Source organism: Ochotona curzoniae, unplaced genomic scaffold (genome assembly GCF_017591425.1).
Source record: "Ochotona curzoniae isolate NIBS_2020 unplaced genomic scaffold, NIBS_Ocur_1.0 contig_3520, whole genome shotgun sequence".
NCBI classification, from domain to species: domain Eukaryota; kingdom Metazoa; phylum Chordata; class Mammalia; order Lagomorpha; family Ochotonidae; genus Ochotona; species Ochotona curzoniae.
The window spans coordinates 6544814-6560773 of record NW_024465894.1 but is presented as its reverse complement, the minus strand read 5'-3'; the positions used below and the strand labels follow the sequence as shown (position 1 = coordinate 6560773).

The window sequence follows — 15960 nt, the reverse complement described above, 5'->3', positions numbered from 1 at the left end:
TCCCGAAAGGAAAGCGGCCCTAAACTGCGTGGGTGGGAGAAGGCGGCACTGCGTGGGTCGCAGCATCCCCCACCCCGCACCCCGCGAGTAGAGGGGGTGTGGCCGCCGCGCTCCCTCCCCCTGGCCCGGGACCCGCCCCCTCCGCCCGCCAGGGCCGGGACCCCAGCATTGCGAGCTGTCCCTCAGGTGCCATGGCCTCGAGGCTCCTGCACCGGCTGCGGCATGTCCTCGCCGGCGACGGCCCCGGCGGGGAGACAGCGGCCGGCCCCGAGGCCGAGCAGTTCCCGGAGAGCTCGGAGCTGGAGGACGACGACGCCGAGGGCCTGTCGTCCCGCCTCAGCGGCACCCTTAGCTTCACCAGCGCCGAGGACGACGACGACAACGACAACGACGACGAGGATGAGGATGAGGAGGCCATCGCCGACCCGCTGGCTCCGAGGGACGAGGCATCAGGAGAAGACGCAGGCGAGTGTGCGGGGATGGAGGCGGGATCCCGCTATAGGCCTCCACGGCCCAAGGGTGTGCAGCGCCCAGGCGAATCCCGGGCCGCCTCTCGGCTGTGTGACCTTTGGAGTCACAGCGACCCTTGGAGCCAAGTTTTCCCATCGCAGGATGGGCATTAAACACGAGGTCCCGGGACGCAGCCGGATAGTGACGGGCTCTTGGGGGTCGGCGTGGGGGCATTTAGCGCAGACTGGCCTCGCTGACCCTCAGTTTGCATCTCAGTCAGTGAGGGTCTGAGCTCACGGCCCCATCACGTGCTTGTGCAGATCGCAGCCTCCCAGCTGATGGCCAGCGGACTGGTCAGCACCTGGCCAAGCAGCTGCAGGATTTCTGGAAGAAGTCTCGGAACACCTTGGTTCCCCAGCGACTGCTCTTTGAGGTGACCAGCGCCAACGTGGTCAAGGACCCGCCCTCCAAGTACGTGGTGAGTGAGGGTCCAGGAGTCCCTGGGCTGTCCCCTCTGCAGGTCTAGCCAAGGCAGTGAGGCGCCTTTCTAACCCGGTGGTGGCAAGAGCCGGCTGTTTGGTTGTGCATGCAAACGACTGTCCCGTTTTACAGATGGAGAAAGTAAGGCCAGAAAGAGGATGGGACGTGAGCCAATCTTCAGGCGAATGACTTAGTTTCTCTGAGATGCACTAAAGCTTTGAGACTTGGCCCATTCTGGTTTTGAGATGGAGAGAACTGGTTTGCCTGCATGCTCCTGCCTCCCAGGGTTTTTGCAAATTTCAAGACACAAGATATAATCAGGGTCAGATTCCAGATCCCAGTGGCATGCGGTGGTGGTGAGGAAATGGGACGTGGATCCAGCCCAACCTTGACCCCCACAGCACCCACGGCTCTGTTACCCCCACCTCTGCCCTGCCCGGGATGAGGTGCACCCATGGTGACTTGGTTTCCTCAACGGGGCTCATGCAGAATACAGCAGTGCATACCATGTACCTGATACCCTCATGGGCCCTGGCACCATTAAGCACTCAATAAAATGGTCCTTATGTTAGTTGGGGTTTAAAGTGTCTGGCACTTCAGGCAGGCTGGCTTTCTGGTAACCCAGCTGAGACCATCCAGGAGCACCCACCCTCTACACAACTTTCTTATCTCAAGAACTACATACAGCAGGAGGCTGGTGGGGACTGGCTAGTGAAGAGCAGTATCGGGGGAGGGCCTTGGAGCACCCCTTTCCCTTGCTATGGAGCGCTAAGATGTGCTGGGCCCTACTCCCAGCCAGGCCTGCACTTCAGCCAAGCCGCCTTGTACTCCCTTCCTCCATATTTTTGCAGCAGCAGCAGGAAGGGGACCTCTCCACCCATCTCTGTTACTAGCCAGGGCCCCGCCCATGGGGTAACCACTCCAGATGGGGCGAGGCTGATTTCCCGGTGACATGGCTCCCAGAGCCCTGGCGGTGGCCAGGACTGGGACACTGAGGAGGTGCAGCTTGGGGGCAGGCAGCAATGGGGGTGGCTCTGAGTACTCAGAGGGCATATGGCAGCCTCCCAAAACAGGTGTCCAGAAATTTTCCCCTGGGGAATCACATCAAACAGTTAAATTGCAGCTGGGCCACTTTTGGGCTGTGTGACTGAGGCCAAGTCTCCGAATCCTTAACCCACTCTGAGCCTGCTTCCTCAGCTGACAGATAAGGACACCTCCTTTGCAGAGCTGGTGTGATGGTTAAGGGAAATCATGGACAGAAAAGTGCTTGGTATGGCAGGAGGCACGGGTTAAGTGCTGAATGAATGCAACTACTATCATTATTTTCTCTTGGCGGGACATTGCAAGGATTAGATAACAAATACACAATGGGTTTTTGTCACAAAAAAAAAAAGAAAGAAAAGAAAAAATCGAAAGTAAAAGTAAAAGCTTTGGGATATTTAGCCTCTTGGTTAAAACACCAAGTAGGGCACCATGTCCCACACTGTGTTGGCTCTGGGTTCCAGCTTCCTGCTAATATAACCCTGGGAAGCAACAGTGATGGCTCAAGTGACTGGGCTCTCCCCAGGCACGCGGGAGACCCAGGGAGAGTGCCCGGTCCCTGGCTTCACGGTGGGCCTCTGGAAAGGGAAATGGCTAGGGGGCTCTTACTCTCAATACATGAAAGTTAGATGAACACAGAGGTTATTGTAGACCAGTAACTCCGGAAGTGAATCCTGAAGACAACTGGTTCGTTAGAGGGCTGTTGATAACTGCTTTTCCCACTTCAAAAAAAAAAAAAAAAGTTTGGCAGACAATATGTTTTGGGAACAAAGAGCTACATGAGAGTAAAATAAGCTTCTGTGTTGTTCAACTTTTTAATCCTAATATGAAAATGTACACAGCAAATCAAGTGAAGGACAGAACAGACAGATCTGATGGGAGGAACACTGGCAGTGTCATAGACAAGATACAACAGGAAAGGCTGTGTTGACGCTGGCTAACCGCCCTCTCAAGCATCATCAGACTCGTCCACACTCAAGGTCTCCGATCCAGGGACCAAGCTTGCTGGCTCAGTGTTTCTCAAACTTCATTCCAGGCAGGGGTGGGGATGCCCGGCCAGGGGGCTGTAGAAGGCCCAGAAAATCACCTGGTCTGGCCCTGCCAAGGCAACCACAGGCGGGACTCGAAATTTAATACATCTGTAGCAGGCTAGTTTTTACAAGGATCATTTCCAGTAGTCTGTGGATGACATTATAAACAGTAGCGTGACCCCTGGCAGGAAAGAGTTCTCACCCTTCTGGTACCACCATTCCTACAGCCTTTTTTCCCATTTTTCTTCTCTCTAGTAAGGTGAAAAGCCAGGACTGTATTCAGAAAGCCTCTCTTGCCAACAGTAAGAGTGGAGGTGACACAGTGCCACCAAATGCCGCCTAGAAGCTGTCCTGCCAATGAGGCTGACCTGAGATTCTCCCTCTGGCTCCTTTCTAAATGTGGAGGCAAGAAGTGTTAAAGAAGTGCTTTTTAAACACCAAACTGAGATCTCACTTTGTAGTCAGAAAAATTGAAAAAAAGACTGAAAGGGAGAACGCCCTCCCGTCTCCTTCCACACACTTTCATGTGGACAAGTGAAAGGCCTCAATCCCACAGCCATCCCCTGTTAGGGTCAACTCTGACCTGGCCCAACACTCCTTTCACTGGAGACAGAAGCACGCTCAGGGAGGGATGGCCTTGTCCGGGGCCATGCAGGGAGGAAATGGCTGACCCGGCTTGGAACTGCAATGCTAGAGCAGTCAACTTCTCCCAGTTTCTGCCTTCGGGCTGTCTCAACCTGTCTAGCATGGAACATCCAGGCCAGGGATCGGGGGAGGGGGGCTGTGTCCAGCAGGGACCAGAGCTCCAAGCTGGTCCTAAAGGCCAGCACCTCCAGGGCCAGACTTTCAGCTCACCAACTGGCCTGTGAGAAAAGCATATTCCCCAGAAAGGGCGCGAGGGCCAGCGGGGCTGCTGGAGCTCACCTCTGTCTTTCTTTCCCTGTGCTGCCTTGAGCCTGGGTCATTTCAGCCGAGTCTCAGGTAAGAAGGCGATGGGCTCCCGCTTTCCTGGGTTCAGTGCCAGGGGTGAAGGGCAGCGATGGGGGAGCAGCACCAGGGGTGTGAGAGGCGCGCAGGCAAGGGGGCCGGTGCACAGGTGTCCCTTCCCTGATTCCCACCCTCCGCACAGCTCTACACCCTCACCGTGACCGGCCCAGGGCCACCAGACCGCCAGCCAGCCCAGATCTCTCGCCGCTACTCAGACTTTGAGAGACTCCACCGAAACCTACAGCGGCAGTTCCGGGGCCCCATGGCTGCTATCTCCTTCCCCCGGAAGCGCCTGCGCCGGAATTTTACTGCTGAGACCATCGCCCGCCGCAGCAGGGCCTTCGAGCAGTTTCTGGGCCACCTGCAGGCGGTGCCAGAGCTACGCCATGCCCCGGACCTACAGGACTTCTTCGTGCTGCCGGAGCTGCGCCGGGCACAGAGCCTCACCTGCACGGGTCTTTATCGCGAGGCTCTGGCACTCTGGACCAATGCCTGGCAGCTGCAGGCCCAGCTGGGCAACCCCTCTGGCCCAGATCGGCCCCTGCTGACCCTTGCTGGACTGGCTGTGTGCCACCAAGAGCTGGAGGATCCTGGGGAGGCCCGTGCCTGTTGTGAGAGAGCCCTGCAGCTGCTGGGAGACAAGAACCTCCATCCTTTCCTGGCACCCTTTCTGGAAGCCCACGTCCGGCTCTCCTGGCGCCTTGGCCTGGACAAGCGTCAGTCAGAGGCCCGACTCCAGGGCCTGCAGGAGGCAGGCCTTACACCCATGCCACCCCCCAGCCTGAAAGAACTGCTCATCAAGGAGGTGCTGGACTAACCCTGGCTTAGGCCGAGGGTCAGTACTCCCAAATGGCAGGAGGAAGATTGTGCTGTAGACACAGAGAATAGCTGGGAGGCTGTAGGAGGTGTTTGGGGGACCCTAAAAATTCCACAAAGAGATAGTGTGGCAGTGTGAGGAGACTGCTTTCAGGACAAGGTTCAGCTGAGGTGGCCTGAGATGGTATCAAGAAGTCGGCCACAGCCATTGCAGGGGCTGCGGCCAGCAAGGCAGCCTGGCTGCAGGCCGAGGGTCTCTGCCCCCAGGATTCTAAAGGTGAGGATGGAGGGAGGGCTGCAGCTCTGGCCCAGGGAATTAAAGGCCACTCCATTGGTATGAGTCTCTTTATTGGATGTGGGGGGACAGAAGACTCTGCCCTCAACTGTAATTCCTGCATCAGGATCACAGGTGGGAAGAGGCCTTGGGAGGCTCAGGGCAAGCTGGTGCCTCTGGCTATAGCTTGCTCTGTGAGACCTGGGGCTTCACTCGGATCACACCCTCCTGGGCACAGGTCACAGCTAGGACCCCGTCCTGACGCCACAGCCGCCCATGGACCAGCCCCCGGGAGCCACCTGTGGGCGAGAAGGGTGAGAAAGGGCTTCTCTGTATGGCAGCACAGCCAGTAGCACTTCTTGCTGAGGCTCTGGCCTGAGCAGGGGCTGCCCTGCACAAGGCCTTGGGCTGCTCCGGCTGCTCTGAATCTCCAGGTAACCCTTTATGAGCCTACTGGACAGTCGCTGACAGGGCAGCTCCTCCCACAAGAAATCCACTTAGTAATCTGAAAGTGTACTCACCAACCTGCTCTCTTGCTCAGATCAGAGGGAGGAGCTCTGAGAACAGTCCCCCGCAATGGCTCAGCACAGCAGATCTGCTGTACCTCTGGCCCACTGGGGTAGGAAGCCATCAGTTCCCTTGTGAGCAGTCAAGCCAGGGCCTCCAGGTTGGCAGTCCCTGAACATCTTCCCCACTGCCACCAAGCAGGACTTGATGAGGGGGCTCAGGGAGGTGACACCTGAGGCCACAAGATGTGGCCTCCCTCTCTCCACCTGGACATTCTTCCTGAGCGTGATGTTGCTTGTTCGGAAAAGTGCGGGTTTCCCTCCCACGGGGCAGGACTCACTGGGCTCTCATGGGAGCAGTATAAATTGTTCTGTTTCCTAGACAAGACACTGAAGTCCCAGAGAGGCCCAGGAGCTCGGGCCTCAGGCGGGCTGACCTGAGCCCCAGGGTCTGCCTTCAGGTTTGTGTACCTTGTTGGTTCTCCAGTGAACCCCTTCCCTGGGTACAGAGTCCCTTATGTGCTGTCCCAGTTTGACACAGCAAGGCAGCTCTTCTGAAGACGTACTTTCTTGGAGAGGAAGCAGGGTTCTGACACAGCACGGAGCCGTGAAGCCCTGAGGGACCAGGGACTGATGTGACCTCTCAACATGCTCATCAGATCACTTCGGGCACTCTGCGTGAGTAGTTTCCGGGGCGTCATCCACCACCCGCTGAGTCAGAATTGTGGCAGGGTGGAGTCAGAATCTATCTGAACAAAGCTCCCTCAAGCAGCTGGCTGTTGAGCTATCAGGTTTGCACCCTACTTGCTTAGCTGGAAAACTCAGAGGGGAGCCAAGAGCTGCTGAGTCCAACTGGAGACCCTGGAGTTTCTCTTTACTGGACCTGGGTCTCTGAGCAAGTGAATCATCTTCTCAGCATGTGAGAGGACTTGAGAGCTAAGTGGGCCCCAGGAGAGGAAGTGACCCATGCAGAGCCCCAGAGGAACTGGGAGGAGGCAACACACCCAGGAGAGCGGGCTCTCTCCACCCTGAGGTCAGCACCCCTGTGCCCCTGGCATGTACTCACCCGCCCAGGGGCTCTCGCACTCATACAGCATCCAGTGGTCGGCTCGGAAGGGGGCGTGGAACCACATGGAGTGGTCCAGTGAGACCAAGACGCTCACTTTATGCTGCCCCTGGTGGGGCAGCAGCGCCGTGCCCAGAAAGGCATAGTCTGAGATGTAGGCCGCCACACAGCAGTGCATCTTCATGTCGCCCTCCCCTGCAACAGGTTCCAGCCAGGTCAGCCCTGGGCTCCTGGGCCTTACAGCTCAGGACCTACAGGGGGTGGGGAAGAAAGGGACATCCACACACGAATGTACAGATCAGCTGCTGGCCAAGCTGTGTGTGTGACTGGACAAAGGAGGTGCGGGGGAGACATGGGCTGGGGTCAGCAAGGACAAAAAAAAAAAAAAAACAAAAACAGGTTTCATCCCCCAAGTCTCCTGCCCTAGGACCAGGCAGGCGGGCCAATCTTCCAGTCTGCACAAAAGGCACCTTGCAGTTGGCAGCAAAGTGGGAAAAGAATCAACAAGATGCCTTGCCTTCCAGGAGAATCCTCTGTTGGAGTTCAGCCGCCTCCTCTCTTTCCCTATGCAGAGGGGCTGAGAGCGCCCTGGTGCAGAGCTGAGCCAACCACCCCATCATGCAGATGAGAAAGGCCCACAACAGAGGCAACGCACCCAAGGTTGCACAGGGCAAGCGGGTGGCAGGCCTGGGCCTCTGCAGAGTGTGTGCCCACAGTGACTGGGGTCTTCTTACCAATGTAGCCCCGGGACCGCACCCAGAACATCTGTCTGGGTTCCATTTTTTGTAGCTGGTTCCGGGAGTGTGGGTTTACCACCTTGATCTCAATGGGCACCTCCTTGGCAGTGATTCGGTTCAGCCCCACTCGGTACTTCTTTTGGAGGTTAGGGTCACTGAAAGTCAAAGGGAAAGGATCAAGGAGACTCCAGGAGAGGGGGAGCCTCTTGTGACCACCCCTCATTCTTCCAGAGGGACTCCTGCTGCCCCCAGAGCTCCCCTCCCGTTGAGGCAGCAGAGGAGCGAAGTGTGGGCATCCTTTCCTTGCCACTGAGCAGCCACGTGGTATCGTGTACGCTGGTCATCTCCCTGGACCTGCTTTCCTATCTGTCCAGGCCGGAGAGTGACAGTAACCCACATCTAACACACACATGATCACGTACACAAGCCCAACATCGTATGAGCACACATGACCACATGTGGAGTTTCAAGCACTGCACACTCAACTCATTGCTCAAAACAACCCTGTGAGAGAGGAACTGTTATCACTCCCTTTTGGTGACTGAAATGAGTCCAGAGAGCCTAGGCAGCTTGCTCAGAGTGCAGAGGCAGAATTGTAACTTGGAACCACCACTGCCAGATTTGGGGGACTCACTAGCAGGGAGCATTGTGAACCCCTCCACCTCCAGGGACAGCAGTGACCACCCACCAGGCTCTCAGAGCTTGCCATTTCCATTCCCCCAGGGGCACCGTCCATGTGAATCGAACAGGCCCTGCTGAAGGATGTTCATTGCTGTGTCCAATCTGATAATCACTATTCAGCACTTAAAACTACTGAGCACTTTAAAATGCACCTAGTCGGGCCCGGTGTGGTAACTCAGTGACTAAAGTGCGCACCTTGCATGTGCTGGGATCCCATATGGGCACCAGTTCTAATCCCAGATGCTCCGCTTCCCACCCAGCTCCCTGCTTGTAGCCTGGGAAAGCAGTTGAGGACGGCCCAAAGCCTTGGGGCCCTGAACCCACGTGGGAGACCCAGAGGAAGCTCCTGGCTCCTGGCTTCAGATCAGCTTAGCTCCGACCATTGCAGCCACTCAGGGAGTGAACCAGCGACGGAAGATCTTTCTCCTCCTCTCTGTAAATCTGACTTTCCAATAAAAATAAATAAATCTTTTAAAAAAATGTGGCTAGTGCAAGCAAGGAATAGAATTGTAAATTCCAATTCTTCTTTTTTGTTTTGTTTTTAATGATCTATTATTTTTATTGGAAAGGCATATCAGATTTACAGAAGGAGAGTCAGAAAGATCTTTCATCCGCTGGTTCATTCCCCAAGTGGCCTCAATGGCCGGAGCGGAGCCAATCCAAAACCAGGAGCCAGGAGTTTCCTCCAGGTCTCCCATGCAGGTGCAGGGTCCCAAGGCTCTGGGCTGTCCTTGACTGCTTTCCCAGCCACAAGCAGGGAGCTGGAAGAGAAGTGGAGCAGCTAGGACACGAACTAGCACCCATATGGAATCCCTGCGTTTGTAAGGTGAGGATTTAGCCTTTGAGCTATCTCACTGAACCCAATTAATTCATTTTTACACTTAATCTTAGCCAAAAGGCCAAGAAGTGATAATTAATTCATTTTTAATAACAGATTTATTTGAAGTTGGGATTGTGGCACCAGTTGCGTTGTTGTCTGCAAGACCGACATACCCTACAGGTGCCGATTTGAGTCCTGGCTGTTCTGCTTCTGATCCAGCTTCCTGCTAATGTGCCTGGGAAACAGTAGGAGATGGCCCAAGCACTTGGGCACCTCTGCCATCCAAGTGGAAGACCCGCATGTTGTTCCAGGCTCCTGGTTTCAGCTTGGCCCAGCCCTGGCCATGGCAGCCATTTCAGGAGTAAACCAGTAGATGGGAGATAGTTCTGGCCCCCTTCCTCTCTCTCAGTTTCTGTCTTTCAAGTAAATAAATATATCTGAAAACAAAAAAATTTCCCTCATGCAGGCAGTCACCCTGCCATGTGGAAGTAAGTGTTCTGTTTCCCACCAGGGGGTAGTCCAGCAGATTCTCCCCTAATAAAACTCCTTGCTTGAAAAATAAAATTACTTACTGGAAGGCAAAGTGACAGAGAGGAAATATTAGAGGGAGAGGAGAGAGGGGAAGAAGGAGGAGGGAGGGAGGCCAAGCAACTGGGAATAAACTCATCCACTGGTTCATAGCCACAACAGACAGGGCTGGGTAAGGCTGATGCCAGGAACCAAGAACTCTCCCACATGGACGGCAGGGTCCAAGCACTGGCCCTGCCATTGTTGCCTTCCCAGGCACATTAGCAAGGAGCCTGGATGGGCAGTGCAGCAGCAGGGACTTGAACCAGCACTCCAGTATGGAAGGCCTGAACTGCAACGCTGCCCCTTCATTTTAATGAATTTAATATAACCGCCATGGCTAGCAGCTGCCTTACTACACAGCACAACTCCAAACTCAAGGTCCCTTAACAGTGATATTTTCCTTGCATCAGCTGTTGATTCCAGCCAGACACCAGGCCCAGTGCTTGCTCCTCTCTGTTAACAGTGTGGTCTAACTACACTTTACAAGCAGCTACCAAGTATACAGCAGGCTCATGAGGTAGGAACGATTAGCATCATCTTATAACAGGGTACCAACTCAGGGTAGGAGTTGGCCCAAACTGACACAGCTATCAAGGACAGAGTTTACGTTTAAATTCAGGCCTTTCTTGCTCCCACATCTGGCTTGGTCCCACCCCACTTAGCTGCCTCACAACATCTAGTTCTCCTGATCATGAAGGCTTTCCGCCCTAGGAAGTAGGCAGAGTGGAAATGACCATTCCCACATTTATGATGAAAAAGTTAGGGTTTGACGGTGGGGGATTTGGTCTAAGTCCCGCAGCAGGTGGGCACCAGAGGCACAGTCCGGCCAGAATCCATGCGTCTGTCCTGTGGATGAACCCAGAGCTCTTTGCTCCCACACCAGTGCTCTTCAAACTTTACTGAATGGAGTACAAGCAAGAAGGATATTTTACCGGGTGACAGGCAAACTATTCAACATGCAACAAGGCAAAGGCAGTGACCACGCAGATACAGACAAGAGCCCTAGGGCAGAGTCTGAAGCATCTCAGCCCAGCCGTGGGCCTGAAGGAAGGAGGGGGTTACGCAGAGGGCACAAGAGAGGGCTGTGCCCCCCCATTAGGACGGATTTCAATAGGTGACACCTAGTCAAGCTGTCACAATGCCTGTACAGACTGAATATAAGCCTGGCATATGTCATGATCTCCCCCGAAAGCACACACACACACACACACACACACTCAGAGGGAGTCTTACACACTCCAATATGCTCTTCCCAGTCTGTGTTTTTAAATTGCTAGTTGAGGCCCACTAGCAGGGCTGCAGAACTTTTTTTCTGTGAAGGGTCATTTAGGCATTTACAATTTCATTCACAGACTCTACAAGATAACCAACTTAAACATTAGCCTGCCCCAGATGTATTGAATTTCATGTCCTGCCTCTACTTGCTTTGGCAGGGCCAGACTAGATAGCTGCTTTTGCGGCCCTTGTATGGCTCATCAGCCAGCTGTCCCCACCCCTAGAGGATTCTGCCAGCCACTATCAGGTGGCCAGCAAAGTGTGACAACCGTGCCCTGGGGCGACCAGGTGTCTCACCTTAAATATTGGCCAATGAGGGTATCGTAGTCAGGCAGCTCTTCTGGTGGGGGCACAGTGGGCATGGAGAACTGGTGCTGCACGGGGCTGGGCTGCGTCTGCTGGAAGGAGGCCTGGCAGATAAAGATGGGCTTTCCATGCTGCACGGCCTTCACGGAGCGCACGGAGAAGCTCATCCCCGTCCGTGTCCGCTCCACCTGGTACAGCACTGGCACCTTCGGGTCGCCTGCATTGGGTACAAGGGACAAGGGGAGTCTGAGTGGGCCTGTCTGTCATCCGCACATCCTCCTAGCCTTTTAAAGATTTATTTTTATTGGAAAGGCAAAATTACAGAGAGAAAGGGAGACAAAGATTATCCATCTGTTGATTCACTTTTCAAATGGTCACAGCAGCCAGAGCTGAGCCCACCCAAAGCCAGGAGTCTCTTCCAGGTCTCCCACGCAGGTGCAGCATCCCAAGGACTTGGGCCATCCTCCACTGCTTTCCCAGGATAAATCAGGGAGCTGGATGGGAAGTGGAGCAGCCGGGATACAAAATCAGCACCCATATGGGATCCCAGCGCATGTAAGGCGAGGACTTTAGCCACTAAGCTACTGTGCTGGGCCCTGAATAAATTTGTAAAAAACAAAATTCGAAAGCTCTAAAGAAATCCTTGGGTTATTGCTAAAATACAAATTGCCTAAGAGGATTGAAGAGCTGCAGCACTTTGCTGTCCCTTTCACTGTGATGGAGTTCCCAACCTACTGCTGCAAACTTTCACTAGAACAGAGCAGACAGGGGCCAGCTAATCCTCTACTGCAAGCACGGACATCTCATTCAGGCCACTGGTTTGTGTCCTGGCTGCTCTGCTTCCAATTCAGCTTCCTGCTAATGGCCTGGGAGAGCAATAGGGAATGGTCCAAGTCCTTGGCACTCTGCATCCATGTGGGAGACCCGGATAAAGCTCCTGGCTTCAGACAGTCTCTCCAGCTGTTGTGGCCATTTGGGGAGTGAACCAAGATGGTAGATTCTCTCTCCCCCTTCTTTCTATAACTTTCAAATAAAAACAAAACTGTAGAAAACCAGTAACAGACTAGCCTGACCTGCACTAGATGTTTTACCTGTAAAGATCCATAGAGGGTTCAACACAGTAGCCTAGTGGCTAAATCCTCGCCTTGCACGCACCAGGATCCTATATGGATGCCAGCTAATGTCCTGCCAGCTAATGTCTTCCCATCCTGCTCCCCGCCTGTGGCCTAGGAATGCAGTCAAGAATGGCCCATAAACTTGAGATTCCGTACCATGTGGGATATGTGGAGGAGGTTCCTGGCTCCTGGTCAGACCAGCCATTGTGGTCACTTTGGGTATGAATCATCGGACAGAAGATCTTCCTCTCTTTCTCTCCTCCTCTCTGTATAACTGACTTTGCAGTAAAAATTTTAAAATTAATTAAAATAAAAGATTCATAGATTTCTATCAACAGAATGAATTCAAATTGATTGGATAAAGTCCCCGCAAAAAAAAGAAAAAAATAAATAGCCAACTATCAAAGTAGGTTAGGGTTACCACATCCAAAAGCTAGGACTTGCACAACCATACCAAGTAAATCAAGTACAGATTTACTTCCAACTAGTGTAAAGTTTGGGGTCATGCTAAGGATCCACGGTAGGTTTCAAGTGTGTTATTAACAATGGCTGCCAGGATGGACAATGCAGAAACAGTGGGGCATGAGGGACGTGGGATAACATGAAAAACTGTATTTCTTATCTAACTTTTATATTTGTAAAATGGGTGCCGGCACTGTGACATAGCAGGTAACGCAGCACCTGCAATGCTGGCATGCCATATGGGCTGCAGTTCCAATTCAGCTCACTGATAAGGCACTTGGGAAGGCAGCAGAAGGCCCAAATACCTGGGCCCCTAGACCAACGTGGGAGACATGGATGAAGCTCCTGGCTCTGGCCTGGCCCAGCACTGGCCACTGTGGCCATCTGGGGAGTGAACCAGAGGTTGGAGAGCTCTCTCTCTCCCTCTCTCTATATATAGATATATAAAACTCTGCTTTTCAAGTGAACCAAATTTTCAAAAAAAAAAAAAGGTTTATATATTTGTAAAATGAAGGAGAAAACATCACTTTGTTTAGCCTCTTCCAGTCAGCGGCACCTGCCTCGGGGGTGAGGGCGAAGGAGAGGAAGCAAGTGAGGTTTTCATTCCTTCTTTAAAAAAAAAAAAAAAAGGATACAGGGGACTGGTACAGTAGCCTAATGGCCAAAGTCCTCGCCTTGCATGCACAGGGATCCCATATGGGCGCAGTTCATATCCCAGCTACTACAGTTCCCTGCTTGTGACCTGGGAAAGCAGCAGAACATGGCCCCAAACCTTGGGACCCTGCACCTGCATGGGAAGAAGCTCCTGGCTCCTGGCTTTAGATCATCAGTGCAACCACTTGTGGAGTGAACCAGGGCATGGAAGATCTTTCTTTCTCTCCTTCTCTCTGTAAATCTGACTTTCTAAGAAAAATAAATAAATCTTTACAAAATGATATTAATAAATAAAATTAAAAGGACACAGATGTTATATTATTTCTCACTCCTTATATTTGACTCCAGAGCTATAAGCACCGTACAGAACATACAAAGTCCAGCCCTCCTCATCTTTTTAAAAGATTTATTCTTATGGATTTGAGAGGCCATTTAACAGAAAGAGTGACAGAGTAACAGAAAACGAGATAATCCATCTGCTGGTCACTCTCCAAATGGCCACACTAGCCAGGTCAAAGCCAGGACCCCAGCACTCCATCTTGGTCTCCTGTGTAGGTGCAGAGGTCCAAGCACTTGGGTCACTTTTCACTGCTTTCCTAGGAGTATCATCAGGGAGCCAGGCTGGAAGTGGAGTAGCTGGGACTTGAACCAGTGACAGCTTAACCTTCTGTGTCATAACATGGGCCCCATTATTTCTATTATTATTTAAAAATTTTTTGATTAAAAGGCAGTAAGACAAAGAGAAACAGAGAGAGAGAATCTTCTGTTGACTCGCTGACCAAATTCTCCCAATGTTCAGGGCTGGATGAGGCAGAAGTTGGGAACTAGGAACCAGGAACTCCATTTGGGTCTTCCACGTGGGTTGTAGGGCTCCATTTCCTAGTGGCCCTTAGAGTGTGCCTGAACAAGAAACCAAAACTGGAAGCAGATCTGGGACTCCAGCCTGGGGCCACTGACGGGACCATGGGAGTCCCAAGTGGCAAGTGGCATTGTAGCTGCTGTGCCACGTGCTGCCACCGTGTTTACAGATGAAGTGAACCAAGGCCCGGGACAGTCATTCTCTCCCAAGGCTGTCTGACAGATTACAAGCAAGACTGAAGCCAGGCCCTTGGAGCTACAGATTCTCCCCTTGCCCAAGCTGCCTACATGCCAACCCCTAGCAGGTAACAGTACCTCTTTGCAGATGCTGCCGTAGGGGTTAAGTACCAGAAGAGTATGAATGGAATGAAGGAACTAAAGCACCGCACAAAGTCTGTTTGGCAAAAGACTCGTGCCTTCATGGGTCAGAGAACAAGTGTTGGGTGCACCTCAGAGGCCGAGCGCTCCAAGGACTTGGTCCTATCCTGTACCTCTCTGGGAAGATGGCTTCCAACTCCATCTTTTTCACTGTCCCCAGTGCCCTCCCACCCCTCCCCAGCAGGGCTGGCATTGGGGAAGGGGCTTTACCTGCCCGAACAAAGTAGCAGTGCAAAGAATGCACATGAACGTCTTCACTCACAGACTTGGCGGCGGCCACCAGGGCCTGGCCCACGATCTGCCCTCCAAACAGCCGCTGGGTGGTGGGGACCCAGTAATGCCTCCCTCTGTGGGGAGAGCAGAAAAGCCAGAACTGGACTCTAGCGTTTGAGTTTTGAGTGCAGCAGCTCTTAACCATATTGGGGCCGGAGGTCTTTTTCTGAATCCAGTCAAAACCAGACCGCTATCTTTAGATCCCTTGGCACGAGACCTCACAGTTTTCTGCAGAGTGCAGACAGGAGGATCAACCTCTTCATTTTACACCAGGGGCACAAGGATGAGACACACAGTGACTTGAGCAAGCTCACAGAGCTGACACGGTGCCAGGCATGGCCCCATCTGGCCTTTGATCGCAAGTCCAGTGTCTCCTCTGTCCCAGAAGCCAGGGTGAGGGAGAAGCTGAAAGGAACACCAGGGGCTGGCCTGGGCAGTTCTGAAGAAGGTCTTCCACCTCTCGACCACAACTACCCCCCATTCCTCCTAACTCCTCCAGGCTGAAGAGGGTTCAAAGGTTTGCCCAGCACCCAGTATTTAACCTAACAATGCACTGCCACTAAACCTCGGAAAGGAAGGATTAAGGGATCCTGGGAGGAGGAACTACCAGCACCCCTCACACTGAGCTGGCGAGTGGAGATGCAAGCAGCCGCGTGCAGATGCTAAGGCAGATCCACTGTGCGCACCTTCTGGGCTGGCTCCTGTGTGGCAGGCTAAGGGCCAGGTGCCTAGCAGGGAGCTTCAGGCGGCTCTGAGTGCACCTCCGCCTGCATCCCGGCCCCGGAGCCGACGGCCAGGGCCATGGCAACCGTCGGGATCAGCGGTCTCCACCCTCAAATGGGGCACGGGACAGACGCCCCCGGCTACCTGAAGAGATCCTCGTCCAGCGGCTCGAGGCTGAGCACGCTGGTGACCAGGACGCTACGAAGATCCTGGGGGTCGTCGTCGCGGCCCTCGCTGCCCTGCCCGTGCTCCGGGGTCTCAGGAGACATGTTGCTCTCTCGCCGCCCGGCCAGGTACAGTGCCCAGGGGCTGGACCTGCGGCACAGCTACTCGGCAGCCTGCGCTTCCGGTAGATCCTCTTTACCTACCGGAAATCCTGATGCGGTTGATGATTGGTGAATGCGTCTGTCAATCTCCTGGTGGGCGTGGCTCCCTTTCTTGGGCGTTTGGAGAACAG

The 15960-nt window shown here is 53.6% G+C and overlaps 2 protein-coding genes across 3 annotated transcripts; one reads left to right on the top strand and one right to left on the bottom strand.

The window, feature by feature from the left end:
- The first annotated feature begins 44 nt into the window (after positions 1–44).
- Positions 45–5140, top strand: SNX21 (sorting nexin family member 21). The gene is made up of 3 exons (XM_040981407.1): positions 45–465; positions 771–928; positions 4132–5140. The coding sequence occupies exons 1-3, from the start codon at positions 192–194 to the stop codon at positions 4804–4806; spliced, it is 1107 nt and encodes a 368-aa protein (XP_040837341.1). The 5' UTR covers positions 45–191; the 3' UTR covers positions 4807–5140.
- A 38-nt stretch (positions 5141–5178) lies between these two features.
- Positions 5179–15839, bottom strand: ACOT8 (acyl-CoA thioesterase 8). 2 transcript variants are annotated; one of them, XM_040981405.1, is made up of 6 exons: positions 15648–15837; positions 14718–14854; positions 11032–11257; positions 7386–7543; positions 6652–6846; positions 5179–5378 (listed from the first exon to the last, which is right to left on the bottom strand). In XM_040981405.1, the coding sequence occupies exons 1-6, from the start codon at positions 15770–15772 to the stop codon at positions 5260–5262; spliced, it is 960 nt and encodes a 319-aa protein (XP_040837339.1). In that variant the 5' UTR covers positions 15773–15837; the 3' UTR covers positions 5179–5259. The 2 variants fall into 2 exon arrangements, with proteins under 2 accessions (XP_040837339.1, XP_040837340.1); XM_040981406.1 differs by having other exon boundaries at positions 5235–5378; positions 6749–6846; positions 15648–15839.
- Positions 15840–15960: the final 121 nt, after the last annotated feature.

Excerpts from the sequence above, each read along its gene's own strand:
- SNX21 (XM_040981407.1), top strand. The coding sequence starts at position 192 with ATGGCCTCGAGGCTCCTGCACCGGCTGCGGCATGTCCTCGCCGGCGAC. Across the intron at positions 466-770 it reads GGCATCAGGAGAAGACGCAG|ATCGCAGCCTCCCAGCTGAT; the intron begins GCGAGTGTGCGG and ends GTGCTTGTGCAG. Across the intron at positions 929-4,131 it reads ACCCGCCCTCCAAGTACGTG|CTCTACACCCTCACCGTGAC; the intron begins GTGAGTGAGGGT and ends CCCTCCGCACAG.
- ACOT8 (XM_040981405.1), bottom strand. The coding sequence starts at position 15,772 with ATGTCTCCTGAGACCCCGGAGCACGGGCAGGGCAGCGAGGGCCGCGAC. Across the intron at positions 14,855-15,647 it reads CTGGACGAGGATCTCTTCAG|AGGGAGGCATTACTGGGTCC; the intron begins GTAGCCGGGGGC and ends CTCTCCCCACAG. Across the intron at positions 11,258-14,717 it reads CTGCTACTTTGTTCGGGCAG|GCGACCCGAAGGTGCCAGTG; the intron begins GTAAAGCCCCTT and ends TACCCAATGCAG.